The sequence below is a fragment of the Rhineura floridana genome, chromosome 8 (genome assembly GCF_030035675.1).
Source record: "Rhineura floridana isolate rRhiFlo1 chromosome 8, rRhiFlo1.hap2, whole genome shotgun sequence".
Lineage (NCBI taxonomy): Eukaryota > Metazoa > Chordata > Lepidosauria > Squamata > Rhineuridae > Rhineura > Rhineura floridana.
This window is the reverse complement of record NC_084487.1, coordinates 54,830,602-54,850,213: the sequence shown is the minus strand read 5'-3', so window position 1 is coordinate 54,850,213 and position 19,612 is coordinate 54,830,602. Positions and strand designations below refer to the sequence as shown.

The following is a 19,612-nucleotide window of genomic DNA, read 5'->3' as shown; positions in this document are numbered from 1 at the left end:
GAACCACCAACCCACAGTGCCTACATAACATAGTGCTAAAAATAGTAAAAAGTGCTTTGAAGTTATAGTCAACATTGGAAAGCAGTTTCTATGACCCTCTTAGATATTATGACTTTTAGATTAATACAGAAGTATCATATTTAGTGCATTGCAGCCCACATAGCCAATTTAACTAGAAACAGAACAAATGTTTTAATAAATAACCCAATATTTGTACTGTTGGAATATGTGGTTCACCTCCAACTTGTGGGTTGAGGCTGCATGGGGTTAAAAAGGGTAGCTAGAGAGGAGACCTCTTGGTTGCTAGGCTAATACCTATCCTTTGATCTCCTGCTGTCTCTCCCTTTCTGCTAGACTGCTATGCATAGGATGTTGACCACATCTCCCTCCTCCTTCCTTCTTCTTTCTCTTGAGAGGGAGAGCAGACATATTTCCCCCAGGTAGCCTGCCAACACGTGGTATTAATGCTATCTAGTGTCCGAAGGCAAGAATGTATTGAAGTCAAGACCTGGGGTATCAAGCCCCCCCCACTCCAGTTCATTCTTGCCTTCGTCCGAGGCAGTTATAACTTTTAGAGTAGCATTAGAGCTAAAGTTAAGTCTGTGTGAATGTGATTGTGAGTCAGTGTGTGGGATTGGGTTACGTTGCGTTTTGTTGCCATTCCTTCCCTTCCCCCCTGCCACTGTTTTCCCCTTGGTTTTACTTTAATGTTTGTCTCCCTATTGTTATTTCGTCCTACCCTTGCCATTTTTATTTAGGGGTAGCAGCGGCTGCCAATTCCCCTCAGACCGGCGCTTCTCGCTGCTGGGTTGCCTGGCTGCTAGGAGCTCGCTGTTGTGGCTTCCCCTTTACAGCTTAACTGTTGTCTTCCTTTTTGCGGCGAGGCGTTTAAAAGCTCGCTGTTACGGCTCCCCGTTTGCAGCTTTGCCTGCTCGCCTTCCCTTTTGCGGCAAGGCTTTTTTCCTTTGGGTCACTACTGTGGCCGTTGGAGACTGCATCTGCGTCCCCTCCCGACTCGCTACTGCGGCCCTCAGGAGACCGTGGTGGTGCCTTTTCCCCGTTCGCTGCTGCGGCTTGCTACAGCTGCCCTGGGGAGAACACGGTGGTGCTTTCCCCTGGTTCGCTACTGCGGCCGCAGCCGTTGATGAACTGCAACCGTTTATAGAAGGTGGCTGCCCCCCCCTTCTGCCAATCGCTGCTGAGTCTGTGGCGGTTCTTATTTTTTCACAAACAAAGCTTCTTTCGGCTGCTTCTTCTATTGTGCAGACCCTTTGACAGCGTGACGGCCACCATTATACCTTATTAGCGAACCGTGCCTGTCTTTCTGCAGCCACCATTTTGTTTTTCTCTTTGTCTCTCCCTCTCCTCCAAGCATGAGGACAAACACTAGGCTTAGTGTTTGCATCTCCAACTTAGCTAGTTAGCTAGATGTAGAACTCTTTTCTAACAAGTATGTACTTCCAGAATAAAGTAGTTATTTCTTATTTTAAAGCTTAAAGTCTCTGTCTGACTAATTTGCAGGGAAGGTGTAATCATTCACAAAGATTCAAACACATAAAGGTGCACTCAGTCTCTCCATTCCCAGTTTTGCTACTCTGCGACATGTACTAGATTGTTTACATTTTTCTATATGCTAATACACTATTCTAGCCAGAGCTTGGAAAAGTTACTTTTTGGAACTACAACTCCCATAAGCCTCAACCAGCATGGCCACTGGATTGGGCTGATGGGAGTTGTAGTTCAAAAAAGTAACTTTTCCAAGCTCTGATTCTAGCACAGAACAATTGGGCAATGCATCTAATTAGCTTTTCCCCGCTATGTCTTATAGGCAAGTGATGAATCAATTTATATTGAGGATTCCAATCTGCCTCACAATGTAATAGCACGGAAACGTATGAATATACATTTATGGCTGAGATGTCGTTTGGCATTAGTGACTGCAGTGATAGCACAGGCAAGAGGCATTGAAACAATGAAAGGTAGTAAACTACTCTTACTCCTGTATGTTTTGCTTTACATGCCCTAATCCACCTTCACTGTGATTACTATTTTGTTCAAAAAGGTTATTCCTTCTTACGTAGCACTCACTCTGGCTGCATCTTGCTAGCACTGTTTATAAAATTATTACTAAAAATAGATGTGGCATCCCCTTTTGTACATTCATGGTTAGGCAATCAGGCAGCATTACATCTATGCTAAGTCACTATAGTGAAAGCAATGTAAGGTTCACATGATCTTTATCTTTGTCAGTATCTTTGATTCAGAAAGTAATAAATAGTAATGTGCATGTTGGAAATGTCATAGAACAAGGTTTCCCAAACTGTGGTCCATGAACCACCAGGGGTCCATTCAGGTGGTCTGTAGCATGCCTATAAAAATGCAATTAAGAATCATGAAGCATCTAGCACTGTACATTATACTTGCTACAACAGGCCAAAAGAAATCATTATGTGGTCTGCCAAGAAAAGTAGTTCATGCGCGGGCGAAGGTTTGGGAACCATTGCTATAGACATTACTTGTAAATATTATGGTAATGGAAAAATCTATGTGCTGCTATTTGGGGAAATATTCTGTATTTTGATGGAGGTTTATTATTATTTCTTTAAGAAAATGAATTGAAGGAGTGCTCATGTCTGATCAGTGAGGTACAAATGGAAGCAGAGGCATTCAATGATGTTGAGACGCTTGCTGAAATTACAATGCAAGCTGTTATGCTTGGCCTGCAAGAGGGACAACCAGTGGCTGACATTAAGATTTGTTTACAGGTTTGGAATCAAAAGTGAATTTATGAACTCTTTCCCAGTAAAATTGGTGTAAAAACATGAATTCTGACACAATTCATGGCTTTATTTTAGCTAGTTGTCTAGATATAAAATGAAAATGGTTTAATAATTCTCAAACTGTAGAGTGGGATGCCTTGTGGGTCTCAGGATTCCTGGAAGAGGGTGCAAAGATAGGATATTTCTGTGCCAGGTACTGCTTAGTGTTGGACAAATCTGTAAATTTCAGTTTCTAACAGTTATCAATTTTTCCAGTCTTAAGACCAGTTCTCCACATTTCTGCATAAGTCTTCTTGAAAATTCAGCAGCATTTTAGTGTGTATTTCTCCTAAAATACACCTTTGTATGCAAGCTTGCCTAAATACACACTTTTTTGTGAGCAATTTCCCCTATTGCTCTTTTTAATTATTTATTAAATTTATATCCCACTCTTCTTCCCAGAAGGATCCTAGGGTGAGAAACAAATGATATAACACTAAAAACTTCTTTAAAACAAAATACCTTAAAAACATATTTAAAAAAATATTTAAAAGCATCTTAAAAACAATTCCAACACAGATGCAGACTGGGGGCTTATCCAAATGGAGCGGGATAATCCACGGTTTCCATATTCGGTTTGTCATCTGATAGTCCTCACTTTGCCTTTTAGTTCGCTCTTTCCCAATAAAAAAAAAAACACTTTTTTGCACCAGCACACGCAGCAGTAAGACCCCTACATTATTTTCACTTTTTCCAAGCTCCGCCTCTAAAACCTCCTCCTATCAACCAATTGGTCAGCAAAAAAATTACGTATGCTCCTCTCCCCCCTTGCAACGAAGCACAATATGGCTGTAAAGGAGTTCTCGCCTCGGAAGGAAAGACTGCTGGTCGGTTTCACGCCTGCCTTGTTTGTATTTGCGATATTATGCTTAAATGAATGTATGCTTTTCTGCCTTTATTGATATTTAAGGAGATACACATGCTGGCAATTGCACTTATTTCTCCAAAAAAGCAAGTAATGTGTCACCCCCCTCCTTCTCCCTTTCCTTCCCACGAGAATGAAATTTGTAGTGAAAGCGAGGACCCCTTCCCTGTCTGCTCTCACCATCCCAGGAGTCAATCCCCAGCCTTGGGCAATTGATCCCAGCAAATCCTGGTTTGCCAAGGTTGTGCACGTCAACACCAACCCTACAAGGTAGTACTGCCACCACCCTTCAACTGGTTAACTACTCTGGGGCAAAGGGAACCCCAGAGCCCACTTAAACACCTTAGCCTCTCAGGACCAGAGTCTGGATACACTCCTGGCCCCTTCTGAAATCTTAGGTAAAAACGTTTCTCTGTTACACGGTAGTTGTGGTCAAATGGCAAGGAGTGAATTTAGGAACTGACCCCTTTCTCTGGAATAAACACACGTTGGTTTAAAGTAATTAAAGTTTATTAAAAAAAAGAAAATAAGAAAAGCATAAAAAGGGTTACAAAAAGCAAAAAGGTGCACACAAATAAACTGTAGCAGCAAATTGAATCCTAATACCATACATCCAAACGGGTAAGGTGTTTAGTAACAAAAGTAAAAGAAGTTTCTTGGCACAAATCAAAATAACAAAGCTGTCTGCCTAAGCTATACTTACAGGAGCATAGGATCTCTCAGTGGATAGCCTTCTTCCCCTCAGGGAGTTGCGAGTCAGGATGGAAATGGAGCCACAACAGAACATCACAAAGGCAAGGTGGTGCTCCGAAGTGGGACACAAACCCAGAGTTCTGAGCCTCCTCTTATGGATGAAAAAATCCCTCCCAGCCAGAGACAATTAACCAATTAACATTTTCATCAAAGGGATGAAAAAACGATGTTCCCACAGCACCTGGCGCCTCCTCTTGGTTTCCCATAACAAAGCAAGGAGTTTTACGGCCTTGACGGAACCAGCCCCTTTCCACTGATAAGAAGGTGCAAAACTACTGTAAGGTGATACAGCTGTGTTGTAAAAATTAGTAAGTCACAGTGATGAAAGAACATCAAATATTTAACTGCTTGCTAGCAAGTTAACAAGAAAGATGTCAAGGGGAAGAATTCCCCACAAGGCTTTGGGATTTAGCCATTTTAATGCAGGCCAAGGCAAGGCTGGCAAGCTGGCATGACAAAATTGACAAAGCTTTCTGGAGCAGGCTTGAAACCGACCAGCAGCCCTTTTCTTGTTTGTATTTGCGATATTACATTTAAACGAATGTATGCTTTTCTGCCTTTATTGATATTTAAGGAGATACACACGCTGGCAATTGCACTTATTTCTCCAAAAAAGCAAGAAATGTGTCACCCCCCCTCCTTCTCCCTTTCCTTCCCACGAGAATGAAATTGACAAGCTTTCCGGAGCAGGCGTGAAACCGACCAGCTGCCCTTTTCTTGTTTGCATTTGCGATATTACACTTAAACAAATGTATGCTTTTCTGATTTGAAGCAAAAACCCAAGCAAGTAGAATGAAATTGACAAAGCTTTCTGGAGGCAGGCTGAAACCGATCACTCCCCCCTTTCTCGCTTGCTGTGCATTGCAGATCTCACCCAGAGCGGCCACCCAGTTTGCAGGCTGGCAAAAAATAAAATGCATCTGTGCAGTAGTTGCCGACCCCCCCCCCCCACACCCCACCATTGCGATGATTGGTTCAGTTTTCCCGGGCTTATTCTTGCACATACACAAAAGTGCAGATACATGATTGGCTGGAATGAGGAGAAGGGGCAAGGGGAAATGCCCAAGAACCGCCCATCAGCTGTAAAGTCCGCGGTATTGCATCCTAACTCCTGAAGGCACAGTGGATGATTCCCGATTTTAAACAGCAAATCGCATTTTTGCCGGTATTGCAAGGAGCAGATTTAACCTGCAAAAATGCATAACAGCGCGAGACGTCATTTGGACAACCGAAAAATAATGAACACACATAGCGGGTGTGTCACATATTTTGCAGTCGTCTGGATGAGCCCCAAGATAAGATGTTTTGTATGTTATTTTCACTAATATATGCATTTTATGCATACTTTACCGTAATACGTTTTTGTAAACATTATTTGGTTGGAGAACTGCATTGCAAAATGTGGAGAAGTGTGAATTTTGAAGTATATGTGTTTTTGTTTGCGTATTGTTTTAGAAGGTGTAAGTTGGGTAGGTTCATATTAAAACGAACATCAAACCAAATTTTTACTCCATCCCTACCTGAGTCACTGATGACTGAGTGCCCACGAAAGAGGACCCTAACAGCCACACTGGATTCATACAGTGATTGCCTTCCCACTGTCCCATTATTCAGACCTGATCTGGGAGAAAAATCCCACTGCTTTATTTTGATTGTGTTTCCTATGCATGGCTTTAAGAGGAGGACAGAGATGCCCTTTCTGTCCCTCTTCTAATGCCAGTATTAATTTGTTATTTCCCAGTATTAATTCCCAGATCCTTGCATGCATCAGCAGCCTACATGCACACCACTGTTTTCAGGGCACTCTCACCTGTGGAGCAGGGTTAGTACTAGGTTGGGTAGATGATAGAAGACAGGTAAATTACAATGAGAACTATGATAATGAGTGTTTGAGAAACACTTATCTAGGCTGTAACTATATATAAATGTATTGTTATGTTTATACAGAATATAATCAGGTTACTTGAAGAAAAGACACTGATTTCTCCACCAGCATCTTTAACACTAGTGCAAAGTATGCTTCTGCTAGCTGACATAATGAGAACACAAGCAGGGGATGATTCAAATGATCACACTTCTAAAACTGATCAACTGAATTTATTAATTACGGCACACACACTTGTCATTCAACAGGTGAGTGCATACTGATGATTTAATGCTAGTGTCAATTTTTCACAGAATTTGCTGCCTGATTTGGGTGTCAAGGCAGCATACACAAGATCATAGTTAGTGTTATATGGACAAGCCATGCTGAAGTTCTAGTGATCTAGCACCAAGCTATATTTGATGTTAAACATGGAGGCGGTGGTGGTCATTGATGGGATCAGAGCATGTGTGGAGGGGAAATGTAACTGTTTCTTGAAGTGAAAGATCTGGGGAAAATTCTGATGGAGGATTTCCCTCCTCCCAATGAAAATATTAGTTTCTGAAAAATGCTTTTCTTTAGGATGACAGTAGGTGAAAAATGGGTTAAATTCCCACTCCGCACATGCTCTGATCCAATTTATTATCAGCTTCCTCACAGATCCAATCTGCATTTTTAAAACCTTGCACATTAGATTCAGAAAAGCATTTAATGTCACATGTAGCTTGGCTTTTAAAATATGATCAGGTATAAAGGCATGTCTGGGGTGAACTTGATTGCACAGCTGATCACTGCAGAAAGCAGGCTTGGAGGCACTGCTTATCAGCTGATATGAAGTGACTTCAAGCCTGCTGATCAACAACAGTTCAAAGCATTGCACAGGCCTTTTTGCAAGCCCTTCATAGTGTTTTGAAGTCCCAACAATCATTACCTGATGTCATTGTAATGTCTGATGATTGATCCACCTGTCAAATGTGGCCTGTGAGGTTGTCCACACTGACTTAAATCCTTATTCTTTCAGTAGCTTGCAATGATGGAGCTTGTGCTCCATCACCAGAATTTTTAATAACTGAAATTGCTGAACTTTTGAATATGAAAGACTTAGGGAAAATGACAAGTGCGGGGATCTTTGTATAAAAGTAATGAGAATAGCAAGTAATTGTGTAGTTATTATTAAATCACACTTTTCAACAGTTATTTATTTTGGGACAATTACTTGAACAACGTACAGAAGACCCTACACTGACAACGCTAATGGAGCCTTTGAAAAATATATACCTGCCACATATCAGATTACTGGCAAAAGTCAAACTGAGAATTGGTAAGGAAATTTAAGTGACCGATAAAATATTTTATTTTTATAAAGAACATCTGATATACATTAGAATTCTGTTAATTTCATCTTTAAGTACATAAATACTTTTTCTGGAATCTGTAGCGGAAAGATACTAAATCATAAATTGCAAAGTAACAATTTATGCAAAATATTGCTATTGTTGGTTATAATCAAATAATTTAATTAGGTTATGAATATATGTAAAACTCTGTCATAGTTCAGTATAAGATAATACTGGGATGTATAGGATTATTTACTGAAGCTGTTAGAGCAGTATGACAATGCAACCAATTACCTGGAGATGTACAGGAGTTGGATATGCTAGAGTCCTGCTGTGAGACATGCCTCCCTCTGGGGTGTGTGTGCTCACATAAGAACATAAGAAGAACCTGCTGGATCAGGCCAGTGGCCCATCTTGTCCAACATCCTGTTCTCACAGTGGCCAACCAGGTGCCTGGGGGAAGCCCGCAAGCAGGACCCGAGTGCAAGAACACTCTCTTCCCCTGATGCTTCCGGCAACTGGTTTTCAGAAGCATGCTGCCTCTGACTAGGGTGGCAGAGCACAGCCATCATGGCTAGTAGCCATTGATAGCCCTGTCCTCCATGAATTTGTCTAATCTTCTTTTAAAGCCATCCAAGCTAGTGGCCATTACTGCATCTTGTGGGAGCAAATTCCATAGTTTAACTATGCGCTGAGTAAAGAAGTACTTCCTTTTGTCTGTCCTGAATCCTCCAACATTCAGCTTCTTTGAATGTCCACGAGTTCTAGTATTATGAGAGAGGGAGAAGAACTTTTCTCTATCCACTTTCTCAATGCCATGCATAATTTTATACACTTCTATCATGTCTCCTCTGACCCGCCTTTTCTCTAAACTAAAAAGCCCCAAATGCTGCAACCTTTCCTCATACGGAAGTCGCTCCATCCCCTTGATCATTCTGGTTGCCCTCTTCTGGATTTATAGATTTATACAACGGCATTATGATATCGGCTGTTTTATTTTCAATACCTTTCCTAATTATCCCTAGCACGGAATTTGTCTTTTTCACAGCTGCCGCACACTGGGTCATCATTTTCATCGTGCTGTCCACTACAACCCCGAGGTCTCTCTCCTGGTCGGTCACCGCCAGTTCAGACCCCATGAGCGTATATGTGAAATGAAGATTTTTTGCTCCAATATGCATAATTGTACACTTGGTTATATTGAACTGCATTTGCCATTTTCTTGTGCATTCACTCAGTTTGTAGAGGTCTTTTTGGAGCTCTTCGCAATCCCTTTTTGTTTTAACAACCCTGAACAATTTAGTGTCATCAGCAAACTTGGCCACTTCACTGCTCACTCCTAATTCTAGGTCATTAATGAACAAGTTGAAAAGTACAGGTCCCAATACCGATCCTTGAGGGACTCCACTTTCTACAGCCCTCCATTGGGAGAACTGTCCATTTATTCCTACTCTCTGCTTTCTGCTTCTTAACCAATTCCTTATCCACAAGAGGACCTCTCCTCTTATTCCATGACTGCTAAGCTTCCTCAGAAGTCTTTGGTGAGGTACCTTGTCAAACACTTTTTGAAAGTCTAAGTACACTATATCCACTGGATCACCTCTATCTATATGCTTGTTGACACTCTCAAAGAATTCTAATAGGTTACTGAGACAGGACTTTCCCTTGCAGAAGCCATGCTGGCTCTGCTTCAGCAAGGCTTGTTCTTCTATGTGCTTAGTTAATCTAGCTTTAATAATACTTTCTACCAGTTTTCCAGGGACAGAAGTTAAGCTAACTGGCCTGTAATTTCCGGGATCCCCCCTGGATCTCTTTTTGAATATTGGCGTTACATTTGCCACTTTCCAGTCCTCAGGCACGGAGGAGGACCTGAGGGACAAGTTACATATTTTAGTTAGCAGATCAGCAATTTCACATTTGAGTTCTTTGAGAACTCTCGGGTGGATGCCATCCGGGCCCGGTGATCTGTCAGTTTTTATATTATATTGTCTATTAAGCCTAGAACTTCCTCTCTTGTTACCACCACCTCTCTTGAGTGGCTTGTTTTATCCATTCAGCTTCAGGTGCAAGATAAGAATTGAGGCTCTGTTGAGGGTTTGCATCCAGAGTCTTTAAAAAGTACCTGTAAGGGTTCTGAGAAGAAGAGTGGTGGGGTGGTGGCCAGTTGTCTGGGGCCTCTCCATTAATATCAGCAGGAGAGTTTCATCTTACACTGCCTTTTTTGCAAGCACAATGTTATACTGTTGCTGGAGATGATATTGACTTTTGATCAAGCATAGGATTTTGGTTAAGCTTTTTCCCAGTTAAGCTTTGTTCCTCCTTGCCACACCGCTAATGCCACCTAGTTTTACTCCTTGTGTCGGTGGTGTACCATTCATGTTGCAACACTAGTATAGATCCATTGTGCTGGTATATGTTTGGGCTCCACCAGTACAAGGAAACCTAATAGTGATTCTATCCTAATCTCAGAGCACGACTTGAGGATAGCATTGTGCTGCTACTCCATCTTGATCACAGTATTTGTTGTTGTTGTTATATGCCTTCAAGTCGATTACGACTTATGGCGATGCTATGAATCAGTGACCTCCAATAGCATCTGTCATGAACCACCCTATTCAGATCTTGTAAATTCAGGCCTGTGGCTTCCTTTATGGAATCAATCCATCTCTTGTGTGGTCTTCCTCTTTTTCTACTCTCTTCTGTTTTCCCAGCATTATTATCTTTTCTAGTGAATCATGTCTTCTCATGATGTGTCCAAAGTATGATAACCTCTGTTTCATCATTTTAGCTTCTAGTGACAGTTCTGGTTTAATTTGTTCTAACACCCAATTATTTGGCTTTTTTGCAGTCCATGGTATCTGCAAAGCTCCCCTCCAACACCACATTTCAAATGAGTTTTTTCTCTTATCTGCTTTTTTTGCTGTCCTACTTTCACATCCATACATAGAACAATTAATATCACATTTCCCCTGATTTATTTCTCTTTGTATAAATGGTTTTGAGCTAATATATTTTCGCTTCATTAAGTATGTAAGCCAAGTACATTTTTTTCATATTTCAGAATTTTATTCATGTGTGGAAGATATAAACAATACAAAACAAACAAAATGTTTACACTGTGCATCTCCAACTCATTTCTATCCCATACATTTTCTGACATTAAACATAAATGCTTGTTCTTCAGTCTCATTCATCAGTTCAGAAAAAAGCAACCAAAATTATCAAGGGGATGGAATGACTCCCCTGTGATGAAAAGGTTCAGCATTTCAGGCTTTTTAGCTTAGAGAAAATGCAAGTAAGAGAGATGACATGAGAGATCTGTATGAAATTATTCATGGGATGGAGAAAGTGGATAGAGAAAAGTTTTTCATCCTCTCAATGCTAGGACTCATGGACATCCAATGAAGCTGAATGTTGGAAGATTCAGGACAGACAAAAGAAAGTACTTCTTCACACAGCACATGGTGAAACTATGGTATTTGCTGCCACAAGAGGCAGTGATGGCCATCAACTTGGATTGCTTTAAAAGAGGATTAGACAAATACATGAAGAATAATGCTACCAATGACTACTAGCCAAGATGGCTATGCTGTGCCTCCATAGTCAGAGGCAGTATGCTTCTGAATACCAGTTGCTGGAAACCACAGGAGAGGAGAGTGTTCTTGCATTCAGGTCCTGCTTGCAGGCTTTCCTTAGGCAACTACTTGGCCACTGTGAGAACAGGATGCTGGACTAGATGGTATCCAGCATGCTCTTCTTATGTTCTTAATACCTAGAAGCAAAAGTCCAGAAAACTAAATGAGCCTTTTATTTCTATTAGATGTAAAAGTGCCCTTAACTACAGCAAATCCCTTCTGAAATGCAGGATGTAGAAACTATTCCAAGGGCTATCTGTAGGCCACACTGAACTATTTACTTTTGCTTTGCTCAGTTCACTTTGACTGTCCTTGGTGTGACTACAAGGTCCTCCCGCTATTAGTGATACACTTCCATTTGTGTCTTCCCAACCACTCTGTGTTCCCTTTGAACCATTAAGAGTTGTTGGCAGAATAAGGGAAACAGGAATCACAAGATGTTAGGATTACGGTTTACTTAAATTCATCATTCTGCAGCAATGGGTGGGAATCCCACAAAAACATCAATACCAGAGATACACTGAATTCCAGTGGTACAGTTGCATCCACTACCAATTATTATGTTAGGTCTGTGTGATTGTAACCGTAGTGTGCTGTTTTCAATGCCCAATGCAGTATTTAATATGAATAAGTTGGTGTTTGGTCAGCTTCACATGATATGGAACTTGTTTAAGGGTGAGGAATGAATGAATGGCTCAGTATAGTTTCCTCAGGCTTCATTTCATTAAATGCTATTTCTGTATGTGGTCTAAGCTATTAGAACAGAATTTATTTATGACTAAATTCTATTTGGATTTTTTGTCTTTAATGTAAAGAAAAGTATAAGCAAATATATTTTATCTTTTACAATACTTGATTTTCATTTTGCATGATGAAACCGTTAATTAAATACTTCCTTGCAATCATTTCTTGATTTCTCTTTCTTCATTTCTAGGACACACATTAACTCTAGAATTATCTTGCACATCTAAACCACAAAGTGAGTTCCAATGGCTAAAAGCCCTAAAGCACATAGAAACAGCACTGGACCTTTGTGCATCATCAGTAAGACGAGAGTTAGATTTGGAAGCAGAACTTCTTTTTCGTAAAGGTAATGTGCAACTCACATTTCCACTGTATTGTTATGTCTGGGTTGTACACATTCCACGTGGGGACCTCATTGTCCTTAAATACATACTGCATTTATTAGAGGCTCTAGAGTAGCTTCTGAACCCACAGCTTTCATTAGAATGGGAGGGACTTGCTTCACCCATCGTGCCACCTTCATTAAGTGTTTCTCTATGTATCCTCTGTATTGGTTTCTTAGGATGACATTAGACTTGTATCTGGGGGGGGGAATTCCCCTCTTGGAAATCAGAGTTGCCCTTTGCTTTGCTTCTTAAGAAAATTGCTGCTGCAGTGTAGCTAAGCACAGCAACGACTCTGGGTTTTGAGATGGCTCTCTGGGTTCTTTCCCAAACCTGCAATCACTACTATGCTACTTTTGCTGTGGCTGCAGCTTAAGAAGTTTCTGGATTGTGTCAGGTTTCTGGACACCTTCACCTTCCAATCTAGTCATATCATATTTATATTGGACTAGAACAGTTGTGTCACATAACCAGTGGCTGGTCAATGGCACCCAGGCACCCAACAGTTTGCAATATACTGTTTGTTAGCTCTGACTGGGAAAAACCTTGTCAGATTAATTTATGTGTCTTTCTTTTTTAGGGAAGATAGAGCGACAGATTGATTGTCTTGGTGGTAATAAATCAATAGTAGCTGTTGAAAGTTTGCTGGATGCTGTAAATTTAAGTCTGAGTAGTTACCAAAATTATGGGTGAGCAATTGTTTGAATTCTTTTGTCTGTATTCATTGAGCTGATGTCTTTTTTAAAAAAAACCCTTTCTTGTAAAAGTCAGGCTAACAGACCTCCCCGCATCCTGTCCATTCTTACTTAGAAGCCAGCCTTCCTTATTTCAATAGGACATACTCCAAAGTAAGGCTGCTTCCTCAAAGACCTCCTCCCCCCAAGTTCATGATGTAAAAATAGCGTCCTACTAACAAAAATGTGCTGTAGTCACCCAGGTATCCTAGAACCTACCCAACAGATTATGAACAGTTACAAGCTGACATGCACTCATACCCAGCGAAGGCCAGGCTTCTGCCAAATTCAGGCTGTCATCCTGAGGGCATCTGGGAACTTTCTCATGCCATACAGTTCATTGCTTAGGCTCTCACCTTGTGCAGGAAACACACACACCTTATACCCTCCCCACAACCGGCCTCCTCCTATTTAAGATCAAAATAGAAGGAGGGGTAGCACCCTTGTAACTCCCAAAGTAGATCCCCAAGGGATAACCCTTTTTGCTAGTGACTCTGCTGGTGGCAAACCCACAGCCTAAACTAAGGGGTGCCATACTTTTATGCCCCCTGAGGAGGCAGGTGCTAATTCAAGAGGCAGCATCTTTTCCAAGGCAGCTTTTCTCTGATCCCCTCAGTCAGGGAAAAAGGCAAGATCCCAGTTCTTTCAGCACTTACAGAGGGCCTCAGGTGTCTCAGGATCAGCAGCTCAGGGAGGTCAGAAAAAGTACACTGATGGTCAGGTACTCATTCCATAGGCAGATCTTCTCCAGTCCCACCCATGCTGAAATCGTTCCGAGGGGCCCAAGAGGTGCCAGGCTTTTATGCCCACTAGGTGAAATACATAGTACAGTGACACTAGACAGGGTTTTCTCTGTGTTGGCATCCTGACTTTGGCATGGCCTTTCCTCTAGGGTGGGACTAGTACCAGCGCTGTTGACTTTTTGAGAGCAGTAAAAACCTCTTCACCCAGGCTTTTACAGGGGTTTGATCCAATTTGGCCAGCCTTAAATTTGGCTAGGTGTAAATTGTTGTGAGCCAACAAGTTGAAACTGAATCTGGCAAGATGAAGGTGCTAAGGGCTGGAGGTTCTCAGGTCGGGGATTTGGGCAGGCAACCTGTTCTGGATGGCTCTACTCTTGAAAGAGTAGTTGTGTGGCTTGGGAGTACTCCTAGATTCACTGGAACCCTACTGGCATCAATGACACGGAGTGCCCATCATCAACTCTGGTTGGTGTGTCAGCTCTGGCTGCTACAGAATGCCTTGCCACAGTAACCCATGCTCTGGTAACCTTCATTTTACATTTCTGTAATGCACTCTACATGGAACTTCCTTTGTAGTCAGTTTGGAACCTGCAATTGCTGCCAGGATATGTTATACATTTATACATGTACAAGTGTATAAACTGCTTCATAGCCTGAAGCCATCGAAGTGGTGTACAAGATAAAAATGAGATAAAATACAAAAAAATTACTACTTAAACAATAAAACTATTCCTACAAAGGCTAAAAACAATAAACCCATTTAATTAGATGTATAATTAATATTCCACAAATGATTTGGTCACACCTCAGAGAAAGCCTTTGTAAACAAAAATGTTTTCATCTGGCACTTAAATATCATGACACTAGGTGCTTGTCTAATTTCAGCTGGTAACTGATTCCAGAAGGCTGGAGATATAACATTAAAAGTTCTGTTTTTAGTACAAACTAAGTGCACCTTTGGGGCATGCAGTACTCCCAGCAGTGTCCTATCTGAGAAGTGCAGTTGCTAGCCAGGGAAATATGGGGCAAGGTGGTCCCTTAGGTAACCTGGGTCCAGGTTGTCAGGGCTTTAAATGTTAAAATTGTTGCGATAAGCAAGCTTGCATGCCTTTAATAGGAAGATGTCCCTTCTAACCAGAATTTGGGGACACCTCTATGCTTGTTTACTGTGATGTAACTTCCTACTTGTAAGTGTTAATTACCTTCTTCTCTTCCTCTTCTTTGTTAAGAGATGTTGTTCTCTTATTAGCATAATTCTCCACCTGTTCTTCTTTAATTCAGCTAGTCTGTATGAGGGGAAGGTGGGCTGGTTAATTCTCATTCCGCTTTTGCGAAATATATACTCTGCTAAGAAATAGAACTACTAAACTGTTTCTATTTCATTTAAACCACATAAAAATTGCCCTTCATCGCCTTGATGGATAACCTTTATTGGAAGAAGGACAGCAGGAGTGCAACCCTTATTCTTACTCAATTCTTACCCTGTTATTCTTACCAATTGGCTTTTGATACCATTTACCATGGTATCGTTCTGGGCCGACTTGGTGAGATGGATATTGGAGGCACTGTTTTACAGTGGTTCCAATCCTATCTCCAGGGTCGTATACATAGAATAGCATTGGGTGATTGCCTTTCGGCCCCCTGGCAGTTGTGTTGTGGGATGCCGCAGGGTACCATCCTGTCCCAATGCTGTTTAACATCTATATGAAGCCCTTGGGAGCAGTCTTCAGGAGATTTGGGGTGAGGTGTCAGCAGTATGCTGATGATACCCAGCTCTATTTCTCTGTAGCATATGAATTGGGAGAGGCTGTGCAAGCCCTAGACCGCTGCCTGGACTCAGTGATGGGCTGGACGAGGGCCAATAAATTGAGTCTGAATCCTAGCAAGATAGAGGTGCTGTGGGTTGGTGGTTCCCCAGTTCAGATAACTGGTCAGTTGCCTGCTTTGGAGAGGTCGTACTCCCTCTGAAAGAGCAGATTCATAGTCTGGGGGTGCTCCTGGATCCATCTTTGTTGCTAGAGGCCCAGGTGACCTCAGTGGCTAGGAGTGCCTTTCACCAGCTTTGGCTAGTAAGACAGCTGTGGCTGTTTCTGGACCAGGAGAGCTTGACCACTTTTGTCCATGCACTGGTAACCTCCAGGCTGGATTACTGTAATGCACTTTATGTGTGGCTTCCCTTGAGGTTGGTCTGGAAGCTGCAGCTGCTGCAAAATGCAGCAGTGTGACTGCTCACTGGAGCAGGGTATCACCAACATGTCAACCCACTGCTAAAAGAATTAAAGTGACTACCATTAGCTACCAGGCCAAGTTCATGGTTCTAGTTTTGGTGTACAAAGTCCTATGAGCTTGGGACCAGGATACCTGAAAGATGGTCTTACCTCTTATATACCCAGTCAATCACTGTGCTCTGCAGGTGAGGACCTCCTGCAGATACCATCTTATTAGGCAGTCCATTCCGCACAACATAGGAAGCAGACCTTTAGTGTGGCACCTATCCTTTGGAATTCCTTCCCCTTAAATATTAGACAGGCGCCATCTCTGTTATCTTTTTGGCACCTAGTGAAGATCTTCCTCTTTCAAGAAGCCTTTTAAATAGAGACCTTATTCCAGTCTGTGTCTGTTGGAATTGTTTTTAAAGTTGTTTTTAAAAAAGATGTTTTTAAGATGTTTTGTTTTAATACATTTTTAAAGATATTTTGTTTTAAACGTCTTTTTTAAAGATGTTTTAGAGTATTTTGAGTGCTTTTGTTTACTGCCCTGGGTTCCTACTGGGAGGAAGTGTGGGATATAAATTTAATAAATAAAAGCAAAACCTTGCCGCCCTGGGCTCCTGCTGGGAGGAAGGGCGGGATATAAATCAAATAATAAATAAATAAATAAATAAATAAATTGCACTCGGTAGCATATTGACAGTGGGTGCACTCCATCAGCGGAGGTGTTATATTGTGTTGACAGGGTACCCCACTCAACAACCTAGCTTCTGCATTCTATGAGAGCTATAGCTTACTTCTTAAGCTGCAGATGGTACAGAATGCAGTTGTCTATTTTTGGTGTTTGCTGATTATTTGTTTCTGAAAACTTTTACTTGCTATTAATTTTCTGAATATACTGTTTGTACATTATGTGTTGTTATGTGTAACCCAGACCAGTTGGTTAGAAGCAGCAGCAACAATTATTATTAGTTTTTGATTTTTTCATGGAAATTTTAAGTTATATTTTATTGATTGTCACGTTTGATTGTTACTATATTTTCCATAGGAGGACTGCCATCAAGCGGGTTATAGCTCCACCTATCATCCGAAGGCAAGAATGTTTTTGAAGTCAAGACTAGGGGCGTCAGGCCCCTCCCACTCTCCAGTTCATTCTTGCCTTCGTCCGTGCAAGATATATAGCTAGCATCTAGATAAGTGTTTGTGTATTGTGTGACAGAGTGTGGAGATTTTGTGTGTGTATTTCACGTTGTTCCCTTCCCTCTGTCTTGTCTTTTACAACTGTTTGTGTGCTATTCCTGGGGAATTTCCTTGGGGAGGTTCTCTCTTCCCCGGGTGGTTTTTCTTCCCAGGACAAAGCCTAACGGCGCTTTAGAGAGACCGCGGCTGCGGTTCTCTCTCCCTCAGCGGCAGACGCAGCCTTAACTAGGAGCTTGCGGCTGCAGTTTCCTACTGCTCCGCCGCTTTTTTTGCCTTTTTTCGTGCCCTTACGCTCCTCTTTTCCAACCAGGAGCCTGCGGCTGCGGCTTCCTTTTGTTTTTCGGCTTTTTTCTTCCGAGGCGGTGCTCTCAATCCCCCCTCAGAAGCCTGCGGCTGCAGCTCTCCACCTTTCCCATTTTACGGCTCCTGTTAGTTGGGCTGCCTTGCCTCCCCCGACTCGTTCCGCGGCGTTTAATACATCGCCGAGACGGTCTCTGCAGGCTGCGGCTGTGGCTTACCCTTTTATGTTACCTCTCCTGTTACGGGGACTTCGCTGGCCGACCTGCCTCCTTGACGGAGTCTCCTTTGCCTGTTTTAACAGCCGCGATTGCGTTCTCAGCCCCGCGGCTGTAGAACGTATTTACGGCCGTCCTTCTGCCTTTAAATTTTCAGACAGCCCCTTTTTCAGCTCGCTAGTGCTACTCCGTGTCCGCCATTGCTCCTTCCTTACTAAAACCGTTGCCACTGTACAACGTATCCGCCACTTTTGATTAAAATTTTCCCGCTTTTTTCGCGGGCGCCATTTTGTTTGCTCCCTTTTTCCCGCCCTTACTCTTAGTCTATTCTGTCCTAACAGGGGGCCTAGCTTGAAAGAGCTGTGGCTAGTAGATTCAATAAAACCTCAGCGCTATCTTCCCTGTGTGTGTGTGTGCTACAGATAGAATCCTGTAGTGCCACAGGTTTTCCTACTAACTCTGGCTGCCTCTTGCAACTATTCGACTGCTACAACTATTGAATCTACACATTCTCATTTGACTGTCTCAAGGCTGTGGCTGTGAACCAGGCTATTTGAATTGTACATTCTGCCCCACTCGTGGCCATGTACTAAGACTGTGGTTATTGTGCAACACTGCTCGAACTGTACATCCTGCCCCATCTGTGGCCGTGTACCAAGGCTGTTGATACTGTGCAAAGCTGTTCGGATGGTACATTCTGCCCCATCCATGGCCATGTACCAAGGCTGTTGATACTGTGCAAAGCTGTTTGAATTGTGCATTCTGCCCCATCCGTGGCCGTGTACTAAGACTGTTCATACTGTACATTCTGCCCCACCCGTGGCCGTGTACCAACGCTGTATTAATTGTACATTCTGCCCCATCCATGGCCGTGTACTTAGCCATCTGAGCCGGTGCATTCTGCCCCATCCGTGGCCGTGTACTGAGCCTGTTTGGGTCTGTGCATTCTGCCCCATCCGTGGCCGTGTACTGATACCCCTTGAAAAGTATATGATGGCGGAACAGCCAGAGACAACCCAGGCAACCAAGCCGAAACAATCTAAGGCGGTCAAGCATAAGCATTCCAAAGCGGTTGCCAAAACTAAACATCTTTCCAGCCACAGCACAACCAAGCGGCCACGCTATGTCTCTGTTCCAGTTCCCGAGGGGACAACCCATGAACAATTAACAACTCTATTTCATTCTCCTGCTGTTTCCTCTGATGAGGAGGACTTTGCTGGTTTTCCTGACCAACCAACGGTCAGCCAACCTGGGGCTTACTCATCTTCACTACCTGTGGGGCCGTCCATACTGTCGCCTCTACAAGAGCAACCATCTACATCACCGGGGCTGCAGCTGTCTCATGAGTTCATATCACAACTTCAAGGCATGCTGTCGTTCTTCGCTCACAGACAATCACTGTCACAAGTCCCCGCTATTCCTCAGCACAGTGGGGAACACTTTGTACACAATGAGACGAATCCATCATGCTCCCCAAATCCTTTTGACATTGCCAGGGGCAGGTTTGTTGATGACGTTTCGTGTGGGGAGGAGTCCCCATCGCTCTGCAAGCCGAAGGAGATGAATGGAATGACCATTCGGAACATGAGCAGGATACATCTTATCGGCTCTTTGATGCCTCAGATTATCAACCCCTTGCACGCAGAGTATTGAACACCCTCGGTCTTCAATCTACGCAAACTGCAGCTGCCACTCCCGCTATAAAAGGGGCCAGGGTGTTGAAATCCCCCACACCAGCGAAGCATTATCTTCCTGTGCCAGATCCCATTGCTAAACTGGCCAAGGACGAATGGTCTCACCCTTTACAAGC

At 42.6% G+C, this 19,612-nt stretch overlaps 1 protein-coding gene across 1 annotated transcript in view; it reads left to right on the top strand.

Annotated features, from left to right (window-relative positions):
* The window catches only part of CFAP54 (cilia and flagella associated protein 54), a 272,916-nt gene that overhangs the window by 218,481 nt on the left and 34,823 nt on the right, over positions 1-19,612 (top strand). Inside the window, exons 55-60 of the mRNA XM_061582731.1 lie at positions 1,829-1,979; positions 2,608-2,765; positions 6,385-6,570; positions 7,496-7,622; positions 12,208-12,363; positions 12,981-13,089. Coding sequence (XP_061438715.1) covers positions 1,829-1,979; positions 2,608-2,765; positions 6,385-6,570; positions 7,496-7,622; positions 12,208-12,363; positions 12,981-13,089 — 887 coding nt within the window. The remainder of the gene's footprint in view (positions 1-1,828; positions 1,980-2,607; positions 2,766-6,384; positions 6,571-7,495; positions 7,623-12,207; positions 12,364-12,980; positions 13,090-19,612) is intronic.